The following is a 12,138-nucleotide window of genomic DNA, read 5'->3' as shown; positions in this document are numbered from 1 at the left end:
ATATTTATTAAAAACCAACCAACAATGAATGGTGATTAAAGATATACTATACTATATTATAAAGTATTTGACAAAAACTCTTAAAAACCATTTTTTATGCATAAAGTACTGTTTATTGATGCATATTACTTAAAATTCAAGATTACAAGTAAATTGTGCATAAGTACAACTTATTAAAGCTTTATGTTTGAATTCATGTAACTAACTACGGATAAACATAATTAAATAGATGATAAACATCTTATTTTAAAATATAAAAAATCTAAAATATAATTAAGATAATTATTTAATTCTAACATAATACTTAATTATTATCTTTATAAAAAATATATTATTAAACCTAAATTAAGTTACTTCATTATGTTAAATTAAATTATAATAAAAATTTTGAATTAAAAAAGATACACAAACAAAAACTTTTAAATAGTTAATTTAATACTAATATTGATATATTTTTTACAAATTCTATATGATATTTTTAAATTAATATTTTTATTCAAAACTAAAAACATTATCGTTTTTTCAAAACCATATAAAATCGTATTATATCGACATGAATAAAAAATAAAGCGAAACATTGAAATAAAAATGTGTCTCGATGCATTGCACGAATACCTTTCTAGTTTATTAAAAAACCAACAAAAAACAATGAATGGTGATTAAAGAGTTGTGATAGCAGATTCTAGAAAATCCCCACCCCTACCACTCGCGTCCCGATCAATTGATGTTGTTGGACAATATGGACTTCATTTTAGCCTCTTTAATATATTTTTTTATTAATCTGGATATCCAACCCACCCATTATGCGAGCCGATTAATCTCAGGACGACCACCTACTTTGCGGATAGCTCATAGTCACCGCATTTAAACATCAGCTTCTTTAATCATATATTATCATGAAGGTTTACACGTTAAGATCATTCATGGTCGCAAGGGAATTATCTAAAAGCCTACAGTTACGTAGAAAAAGATAGTTTTTTATAATTTTCTGGATTGCTACTTACCAGTATTATTGACGTCTAAAAAAGCTGCAAGTGTATGGATGGGGTCACAACTCATGCATTTTATTTTACACGTCTCCAGAACTAATGAATGGTCCTAAAAAAAAGTCACATTTGTCATTACAACATTATTGCCCTTTCATTATAAAGGGGGACGATGGAGACATTGGTTGAATATTTGTATCATATCGTTTTCTCCAAAACAAAATACGTGGTCAGCATTCTAACATACAAATGCACACCAACAGACCTCAAATTATTTGCCTGACGTGTATAACTTATAACTTAATTATTAAAGATTTTAGATTCGAATCTTATTAACTTCTAAGATCTGTACTTGTTGGCCTGAACGACATTTGGCAAGTTTAAGCTATGTGAAAGTAATGTATTGCATGAATCGTATGGACTCGTTCAGCCGAAAATGTTTTAAGAAAAGCACATTCTAAGGGTAACCTATTTTCCAAAAATAAGTATGCCGTGGGATTATATCGCCTTACCAGGTTGACTATTAATGCCTTTTCAAGGATGACATAGTTCGATATAGATAATAACAGGACAGGATAGATTTAGTCCTGATTTTCTTTTCTTTTTTTTTCTCTAAAAAATCCATTGTTGTTTCTGCGAAAACAAATCCAAACATTAGAATCTTCAAAAAAATCAATTTTTAACAGACCCGATCCTAATCTGGTAGTTTCCTGAACGATCCTATTGTGAATCACTAGTCTACTCTAAAGTTTGTGACTTCCTCTTTGGCCTCCTTGTGTTGATCACCACTCTGAGGTGTTAGCGCGTTGAGCTATTCAAGCTCAAGCCTGTTTATCTTGAACATAATAATTGTCGAGCTCGAGTTGATCTCAAACTCACACTAAAAGTCGTGTAACTTAACCAGTCGGGTTCTATAGCAGAGTCGAGTCGACTAGAGTCAAACCATACGAACATACATTTTTGTAGCTAAACACGTTCATATATTCAAGTAAACAGCAAGCTAACTGATCTCGAATTCGAACCATAGACGAATATCAAACTCGAGTTAGAACATTGAAAAAAAGTTCGAACTCGAGCTCAATCCCTATTGTGAAAAAAGTTATTCAAACTCGAGTTAGTAATATTTCTTGAGCTGAACTCGAATACCCTGCAACCCAACCCGACTCGTCAGCACCCCCAATCACTACAAAAGCATATCAGACAATAACCAATGAAGCTTGGCCCGAGTTTTTCCATTGGTCTTTTTCTTTATTTTTCAACATTTCGTCAGATATTCCAATTAACCCATTTTCATAAGGACATTTGTAATAGTTTCCCTTCTTATTCAGACGCTAATGATTATGCTAAGGGGCAATTAAGTAAAACTACATGACTTGAAATAATTTACCATCACTAACTTAAAGTGCATGTTTATTGTTTTTCATGGTTCTCTTATAATCTAACTGCCAACTTACGTTCCCCCTCTGGAGTTGACATAATTCCATATTCGGATCTTCATGATGAATAGAGTATGGGGCCTCAATTAAACAATGAAATGGGCTGTTAGCCCAAGTGCTCATGATTATGTTGGTTCAGTTGGGCCAAAATGCGACTTCCACACATTATTCTAAAACAGAAGCACTTCCATCGTCCAATCTGGCGCTACAAACTCCAAATTTGTGGACTAAGTTACAACAATAAAGTGAAATTACTCTTATACCCCTTTTATTTCGTCGGGATTAGACGGATCCAGCTTAGATGGACTTTATGCATCCCAAGCTAGGAGGATTGGTCTTATGGAATAGGCTTAAGGCCAGGGGTATATGAAGGACTACAGGGTGGAAGAAAAAACTAACAAAACGACACCATTTTGATTAATACTAGCACAGATATAGATTTTTTAATCATCATCATCATAAAAAGAACCCTCAAATGGTATTCGGACCGATCAATGCTTTGAAAAGGGCAGGCTGTGTTTACACCTTTTACATGGAAGCATGGACCAGTTTCACCATTCACCCACACTCTCATGAGCATAACAACTGATCATATGCCGACTCGGATTTTAAACAGTGGGAAATCACTGAACTGGCAGTTGCACCATCATATTTCTAGTACACACAGAAGTAAAAGTGATCTCATTGTAGCTAACAAGAGGCATGATGGCACCAAAGGAACATTGGCCCAGTGGTTCTTGAGTTACCGGTAGAGCCCAGCCTCCCAAAAGGCCAAGGGTTCAAACCTCGCCAAAGAAGAGGAGTGTGAATATTTTCCGTATATAAATATTATATGCTTCAGAAAAAAGCAGCATGATGGAAAAATAAAGAAACAGATAGTGTTTTCAGAAACAGTAGGTTATACATGTGTATTCAAAGCAATATGTTACTTCAGATGACAGGAGTATGCAATATCTCATTGAAGTATAATATTTTTTCTTTCAGAATACGACAATGAATAGATGGTTCTCTCTATTTGAAGGAATTTTGCTTACCTTAAAAGAGGTCTTAGGTTGCTGAGTCCGTGAACGGAGGAAGTCCCCAATCAGCTGGGTTAAAATCTAACAGTGAGCTCAGAACTTTATCTGCAGTTTCATGGTAAGAGCTATCCAGTCTTGGATCTGGAACCATAACTACAGACCTGCATCATATTTACATAGAAAATTTGTTCATGGTTTAAACAAGTTTAACCGACAAACAGACCATTGTTAAGTTTCACGCTTAATTAACTGAAATGTTGCTTCGGTTATAGGTTGGTTAATATGATTCAAGTCATTTGGAAACATTACTAAATTAGAGCACTTACATTCCGGCATTCTTGGCTGCAAGAACTCCCGATGGTGCATCTTCAAAAACAAGAATCTTTGAGGGATCTACTGAACCACCCTGTTTCCTCCAGAGAATTTTTCAAGGAAGTTTGTCAACGACTGCATTAGCAAGTATAAGAGCATTTTTTAAAATAGATTCACCTCAAATCTTCTGGCAGCAGCAAGAAATACATCAGGTGATGGCTTGCCTTGTTTAACTTCTGGATCATCACCCATGACAATATGGTGCATCAATGAAAATATCCCACCATGATTTTGTGTTTTCAATTCATAGTGTCGTTTATGAGATCTGGAAATCACAAACACAGGTAAGTAAAGATTCTTGAAAAACTTTCAAGAGGATTTCCTTTTTCCAAAGATATTCTATTTTGAAGCTAATAAAAAGGGATGATAGAAAGCTTTGTCCTACCCTGTTGCAACGCAAATCGGCACTCCTGCAGCATGCAGATGTTTGACTAAACGACTTGCACCTACAATTGGTCATTTAAATTCTCATAAATTAGATGATAATACTTGCATTTAGTCCATAGAAGAAGAAAAAATGTCTATGGTGGGTATGTAGCTCAAAGACGAGTGAAATTAGCTTTATGCCTTTATATTGATAAATTTTGAGGAGAAAATGCATACAGAAGGGAAAAGGATTTCAGTTGAAACAATGTAATTCCTAAAATGAAATGGGATTCACTATGCAAATTACATTTTCTCCATTCCCTCTTAATGTAGAGCCATAATAACTGTTTTCTCCAAGCAATTACCAACATCTGGCCTTCAGCAATGCTGATGCCGCAATTAATTTTTAATGTACCCTACATGCTCACTATCACATAAAAATTTCTTTCCAATGGAACATTTTCAAAGAAAGATATAATAGCCCTATCCCCTTTAAAATGCTTAACTGAATGAAGTCACCTTTTCTGCGGTTCATACAAACCGCTACATATATTGCAGCCAAGTCATGTCAAAAGTGCTTAAAAATTTATCATTTGGGTATAATACATATTGTATGTGCAACTGAATTTACTGTCATCATTACATTTCTCTTTTAGTACAAGCAACAAACACAATTGAGTTCATAAGATGGTGGAAAGTAACAGCAAAGATTACAAATCAGCATACACTTCAGGTTTGATGAATCACATCATGTTAAAATCAATTATGGCCACATACCTATAATTCCTGGAAGCAATGATTTGGTATCTACTGAAAGCTTAAAGGTTTGATTCAGAATTACATGCTTGGAAAGAACGGAACAGAAGAAAGCACACAAGAGATAATACAAGTGCTAACCATGTGCTTCAATATTCAATGCATTAGAAATTAAGGATCCATTTGTTTAGTCCATTTTATTTCTCTTGTTTGCTCTATTTGCATGATGGGAGGATAAAACGAGATGGGGCCCACGAATGGAAGAAAGTGAGCTAGTGTATCACCAGATATGACAATTCAAACTCCACACAGTTGAAGGAGAGATTCTGTAAAGACAGCAGCCAGAAACCGAACAGCTTTAATCTGCTTATCTGTGCTGAGTTCCACCTTGTTTGATGAGTAAAATATCAGAAATCAAGCCTAGTCTTTTAACTCATAACGAATGAGCAAGGTATGTTCATCATTGGAAAGCTTGGCTCATTAGTGTACTTATATAATGATTTGTGTTAAGCAACTCAGACAAATTTGGCTCTTCCAACTTGTCATGGGAGTATACAATATTTCAGGACCTGTTTAATAGAGAAGAGAAGGGTCTGAAATATGGATGGACATATACACGATGCCTTCAGGTGATCGGGTATTATTAAAGAAAGTATTTGGTTGCAGCCTGAGGAGAGGAATTTTGTACTATTTCCTAATATACTTTCTACCCAAGTAGAAATAATCAGTCTTTTGTTATGATCGATGTAGTCCCAGTGAGCTTATTGATATCAATGCGCTGTAAACCTTTAGGGCGAGTTTAGTACCCAAACAGGACTAGACAAAACAGGACAACTGTTTCGCATTTGGTAAGACAGGACTGGATAGAAAGGGACTTGTAAAATGACCAATTCACCCCTAATAAGTTGTTTATATCTTTTCTATATTTCGGTTAATTTATGTAATTCAGTAAATTATAATAAAATAAATATTGTTTACAACAAAATATATCATTAGGAAGTTTTCATCAAGACAATTAAAATGACACAAAAATATGAAGTTTATTTGATTTCCAATTTTTACTTTATACCTTTTCTATATTGTGTTTTTATTATTAATATTTAATAAATTACAAATTTACCAAAATATAGAAAATGTATAAAAATAATACTTTGAGGGCAGTAAAGTGAAAGCTTAAATAGAATAAAATACAATAAATAAAATTTAAAGAATGAATAAAATGTAAAGAGAGACATATTTGATGTTTTAGAATGAATTAGGTTTTATTTTGAGGGTATAATAGCAAAATATAGGCTTGTTCCATGAGATGGGTTGGAACACATCTATTCCACTATGTTCCACATAGAAGTCATGCCACCGTGGAACAGTGATCCCTGTTCTGTTTTTCTTATCCAGCGTACCAAACACACCCTTACGCTGATTCGCAGAAGATATGTATTCCTCTCGTTTTCCTTTCACCACCTTTTCCTATTCTTCACCTTTCCATGATCCTTCTACATATCATCCTGCGCTGCCATTGGCTTATCCAATTCCTTTAGCAAATTACAGTTTCTGCTTACCATAGTGTTTTCTTATGGTTGTTTTATCTTTTATGTTTATTGTTCTTCCAAAATGGTAATGGAAAAAAATGACTTCTTTATTAGTGTCATCAAGACAATGCATGCAAGAGTTTCTCCCTGATTCCTTCACACTTTTATTACCAGATATTCAGCATTACTTGAAGTCTTCTGTCATAAGTTTCATCCAAACATTTTCCCTTGTAAGAAAATAACATATTAATGAGGGCGAGGAGGATAACGTATATATTGACCTAGCTTTCTGTGTTATTTCCACATTACTTCGCTAAAATCAAACAAACTACTGCATGCTAACTTAGGAAAATATACAATATCATCTTACATAGATGTCTGTAAATCGAATTCAGGTAGATAACAGTAATTTGTAGCTACACATTCTCTAACAGACCTCCTCTGATGTGCATTTCATTGTGAGGAAATGTGCTTTAGTGCATTTCTGTTTAAAAGGGGATACAGAAAAAACAATGAACCTTTAACTAATCCTACGGATAAACATATAGTACCTGGCATGAGGTCACATGTAGGAAACATCTTCTGTAACATAGCTTCTCGTTCCACCAGGAAGTCTTCAGCGGTAAGTGAATCACTAATTCCAGTTTCTTCGACAAACACCCGTGCAGCCTCTATAGCTTTCTTCCCCATCATCTTTGCCTTTAGAGACCAATCAAAAGTTTTGTTGAATCTCGAAAGTATTATCTCCTGAACTTCTGTATAGAATTTCTCAGTATCTGCCAACACAAGATTCTGTGTTATTCTTTCCAATATCCAACATATTAACTGCACAAATATGGACTGGTAATGAATTGGGGTGATCAAGGAGAACACAGAGAAATCTGATGCTTTGAATATACAATGGATTTTAAAATACGTAGCTACTGGGAGCAAATAGAGAAGTTTGCATATGATCAAGTGATTATATGGACCAATGTTCGTGTCAAAGGTGTTCCAGCTGTTGACATCTTCAAAATTCAAGCACACTCACCTACTAATGTCAAATTACTAAGACCCCTCTGAAGAATTATAAATTAAAAGAAAAACTTAAAGGAAGGGAAAAGGGACTTTGTTTTGACCTCACAAGTAATTTCAGTGTGTAATCTTATGTATAATCAAGCAAGCACAATGTATTGGGGAGCTCGCATATAAGTAGTGCATGTTAGGCTAATCATGGATAGCAACAATGGATCCGAAAGAATATAATGATGGTTTCAATTATGGGGACAGATAAAGTACTACTTATCAAGAACGTCAACTGCTTCAACTTTCTATGACAAACATAACTTTTAACATATGAACTGCTACACCAGAAAATCATCATGCCATGTACCCTATTACAGATTGTAGAAAAATGCAGAAGGGGTATTTCTGTCTATTTATATCAAAGTTAGTTAATAGTTGTTACTTGTTAGTGTAGTTTGGTACTTTGGTAGTTAGTATACTTGCTACAGTTAGCTGACAGGTAGAGCAGGCTAGATTTTAGTACAAATACAAATGTAATCATCCTTTCAGTAATATACAGAAATTCGCTCATTTCATCTGCTCTTCAATTCAGTCCACGAGCAGTAATATGGGATCAGAGCATAATCCATCACGTTTTCTCTGAACTGAAATTCTAGTTTTACAACTTGATTCATCACATCAACACACGGATGCTAAGTTTTCATAAGTCCCTGAATCGACTGGAGCAAGCATCTTGTCAATGAAGTTTTCACAGTTCATGATTGATTCTGGTTTTGTAAAGTCCAAGGCGATTATTCATTATTTTTAAGAGGAGTTGACAGGAATACATTCTTCTAATTGTTTACATCGCGATATTATCATCAATGATGCTTCTTCTCTACTATTCCTTGTCATAAAAATCAGTTGAGTCATGCATTTTTATATTAGACCCTTAAAAGAGTATTTCCAAGGTTTGGAAGTTGCACGGTTTACATCTGGTAATTCATCATCATAATTCACAACCACAATATACCTTAAGAATTATTGGCGACTAAACTGACATCCACGCCCATCGATCCTAAAATTAACTTGAACGAACCGGATGGTGATACACTTCCAGCTTAAATGGTTGTTGTATTTAACCATGTATCGGCTTGACATTTCCCTTGTTGTTCATAAACTTCCACAGTTTACGTCTAAGCTCAGACTCACTCACAGGCCTCTAAACATCTCATTCAATTTTGAAGCTACAACATGATCAAGGGGTATTTTTGTCAGCCAAGTCTAATTTCCAGTTACAGACTTACTGTTACTCAGACTGAGGAAAATGTTCAGATACCAGAACGTCTGGTTACGGGGTTTTGTATTTTCCTGGGCAATTTTCTGATTTCTTGAAAATCCAAAAGGCAGCCTACAGTTTCCAGGTCCTCAACAAAAGCTGAATATAGAGCTATGGCTCCTACTATATGGGAACTGGTGTGCATTAAACAATTGCTGTGAGATTTTGATATATGTCAATGTCATCCTACAGCAGCATTTATGTTCTGTGATAACAAATCTGCACTACAAATTGCTATTAATCCTGAGCGCACCAAGCATATAGATTGCTATTTTGTTAGCGAGAATGTTGCAAACATAATGGTACACTTGATGCCTATTCAATCTGCCTATCAACTAGCAGACAGACATTTTTACTAAACCGTTGGCATTGTCAGTGTTGTCTTCTTTGCTGTCCAAGATGAACGTAAGATATTTACCCTCCATTTCCATCTTGAGAGGAGTACTACAGATTGTAGAAGGATGTAGAAGGAGTATTTCTATCTAATTAGTAATTACATCAAAGTTAGTTAGTAGGTGTTAGTGGTTGTAATTTAGTAGTTGGTATGCTTAATTACAGTAGTTAACAGGTAAAGCAGGTTAGCTTTTAGTATAAATACAGATGCAATCTTCTTTTCAGTAATATACATAAATTCGCACATTTCCTCTGTCCTTCAATTCAGTTCACGAGCATTATTTATGCTAGCACTATTAACTCTCATGTGTTTCAGGACTTTATCTTGGATGTAAAACACATAATGTCGCTAAGCCTTAAACCTGATATTTGATTATCAGCACAAAATATAAACCAGATCATATCTGATTCAATGTTCGCACCGACAAAATCACTAGCTGAAAGCATTTACGCAGTCATAATAGGTATAAAGATTGACTACAGTCAACAAAAAGCTAGGTTGCAGACAAAATGGTTATTATCTTGATGCATTGTTGGCCATCAATTTCAAAGAAAGGGCTACAATTTTTGGCTATTGAAATCCGTAAGAGATGTTATGGATAAGAAAAAATGTTGTGCAAACTTGTATCGAATTGATATGAATTTGATCTTGTGATGCATATCTTTGACCTTGATGTCAAAGTGTACCAACATAAAGGTCTGGTGATAGAATCTCGTGAACAAGATAACAGCATTTAATTTAGTAATGCCCTCCTATGATCTAGGATATACGTTGCAATTAAACTGGATATTTACAAAAGGCATCTTTAGATTTCCCCAACCCTCAGTTCGGATTGTTCTCTGTAACTCGGGAACAGGAAGCTGAATCACTAGTAATCGCGGATCTAACATAAAATCCCAGAAAACAAACAAACAAATCGAGGAGTCACCTATCGCATTGATCGAATTATCAAAACTACAACCTTAAGTATAACGATTTGTAGTTCCAACTACGAAAAACATCAAATGTTATACGTGTTTTCCATCAATACATAGACTTTACAAAGCATTTAGTGATTACTTGGCTGGATGTCAGTGATGAATGAAACAAAATAAGATGAGTAACTAGAATTCAGAGGTATAAAAGTACAAACCGATCAAAAGGCCGTCCATATCAAAGATGACGTGAGTGATTAACTTCTTCTCTGAATCGCAGACAGTCTGAGTCGCCATTTTTGCCGATACAGACGCGCTTCGGAACTGGTACCTCAACTGTATTTTACTGCTATAAAACCTTACACTCGATCTTGGCGTTTGGGTGGCGCACACAATCAAATCCAAGATTTGTTTAGGTTTTGAAATAATGTTGTGTTTCATGTCAAAGAAACATGGAATAGAATCCTGTTGCAACTTGCAAGGGATGTGAAAACCTTTCTTTTCGAATAAAATGATAACAAACTAATATTTTAAATAATTTCTTTGCATCACAAAATCGTGTACAATCATTTTAATGTTATAGGGAGTTTTGGATTGCTTATAAAAACAATTTATTGACTTATTTCGATGTCGCACCGGTAATAAGCATTTTTGAGTGTTTGAATAAACAATTTATACCGGTAATAAGAAGTTTTTGAAGAAGCTAAATCATTCTAACTTATAATAAGTTGATAAGCATTTTTGTAGAAAAGCATAAGTTGTTTCAAATAAGCAATCCCAAACACCCCTTAATACAAATAAAAAGAATTATAAATAACAAAAAGAAATACAAACATTCCAAAGTTTAGTACAAGCATGTTAACAACTACATTAATGTTTGGTTTACGAATGTAATTTGGTGGAATTGGAATCAACTTAATTTCCAAAGTTTTGTTACATTTGCTACGACACCAAATTCAAATCTCTCGTATATATATGTCATGAATGATCAAATTCCTCAACCGTATAATCCATTTAAATCATTATGTGAACCAAACATCACAAAAAAATTTGATCAAAGAAATTTGTCATTCCAATTCCATCAATTTCATTTAAATTCTACGAACCAAGTAGCCCTTAAAGGTATACATGATTTGAGTTTTGGACAAACTATTTGAGCTTGAACTCGGTTATATCAAGTTTAATATTAGTAATTCTCAAGTCAAGCTATTTAAGTATATATTTCCGGTTAACATGTTTATAAGTTATGTAATACAAGAATCGTTGCTAGCACCAGGTTTTGAAACCACGTCCCATGATGTTGATAACAACTTCTACCATTAATACAAGTGTTTGTTTCAATCATTATCAAGGTTCAAAATGGTGCGAGACGTGACATAAGGTGAGTACGTTGTGTTTTTCAAGGTGTGACTTAAGGCGGAAAACTTGTATGCTATATTTATAAAATTATACATATACATATATATGTTTTCTATATGTTATTCAATTGGATTAAAAAATTTACATTCATATTAGAAAAATCAAATAGATTATCTATACTATATTATAAAACATTTGATAAAAACTCTTAAAAACTACTTTTTATGCGTAAAGTATTATTTATTAATGCATATTACTTAAAACTCAAGATTACAAGTATATTTGACATTAACATTGATATATATATTTTTAATTTTTTATGATATCTTCAAATTTATATTTTATTCAAAAATAAAATCATTATTGTTTTTTTTTAAATACATAATCTATACTATCTATACTATATTATAAAACATTTGACAAAAACTTTTAAAAAAAATTTTTATGCACGAAGTATTGTTTATTGATGCATATTACTTAAAATTTAAGATTACAAGTAATTATGCATAAGTACAACTTATTAAAGCTCCATACTTGAATTCGTCTAACTAACTGCAAATAAACATAATCAAATATTGGATAAATATCTTATTTTAAATATAAAAAATCTAAAATATAATTATGATAATCATTGATAACTAACATAATTTAATTAAGAAAATTACACCAAAACACAAGAACTTT

General features: G+C 33.4%; 1 protein-coding gene across 1 annotated transcript; it reads right to left on the bottom strand.

Moving 5' to 3' along the window:
• Window positions 1–3,279: 3,279 nt before the first annotated feature.
• Window positions 3,280–10,561, bottom strand: LOC112507001 ((DL)-glycerol-3-phosphatase 2). The gene is made up of 6 exons (XM_025111380.1): window positions 10,314–10,561; window positions 7,016–7,240; window positions 4,199–4,259; window positions 3,931–4,078; window positions 3,768–3,847; window positions 3,280–3,602 (listed from the first exon to the last, which is right to left on the bottom strand). The coding sequence occupies exons 1-6, from the start codon at window positions 10,534–10,536 to the stop codon at window positions 3,470–3,472; spliced, it is 870 nt and encodes a 289-aa protein (XP_024967148.1). The 5' UTR covers window positions 10,537–10,561; the 3' UTR covers window positions 3,280–3,469.
• Between the last annotated feature and the right edge of the window lie 1,577 nt (window positions 10,562–12,138).

Source organism: Cynara cardunculus, assembly GCF_001531365.2.
Source record: "Cynara cardunculus var. scolymus isolate 2C chromosome LG 2, CcrdV1, whole genome shotgun sequence".
NCBI lineage: Eukaryota > Viridiplantae > Streptophyta > Magnoliopsida > Asterales > Asteraceae > Cynara > Cynara cardunculus.
The sequence above is the reverse complement of the archived record's forward strand: the minus strand, read 5'-3'. Positions and strand labels throughout refer to the sequence as shown.

Bases quoted from the DNA above. Each gene is read 5' to 3' on its own strand.
- LOC112507001 (XM_025111380.1), bottom strand. From the start codon at position 10,536: ATGAAACACAACATTATTTCAAAACCTAAACAAATCTTGGATTTGATT. The intron at 4,260-7,015 runs GTACTATATGTT...GACCAATTGTAG, and splicing joins TACATGTGACCTCATGCCAG to GTGCAAGTCGTTTAGTCAAA. The intron at 3,848-3,930 runs GTGAATCTATTT...TGGAGGAAACAG, and splicing joins CTGCTGCCAGAAGATTTGAG to GGTGGTTCAGTAGATCCCTC.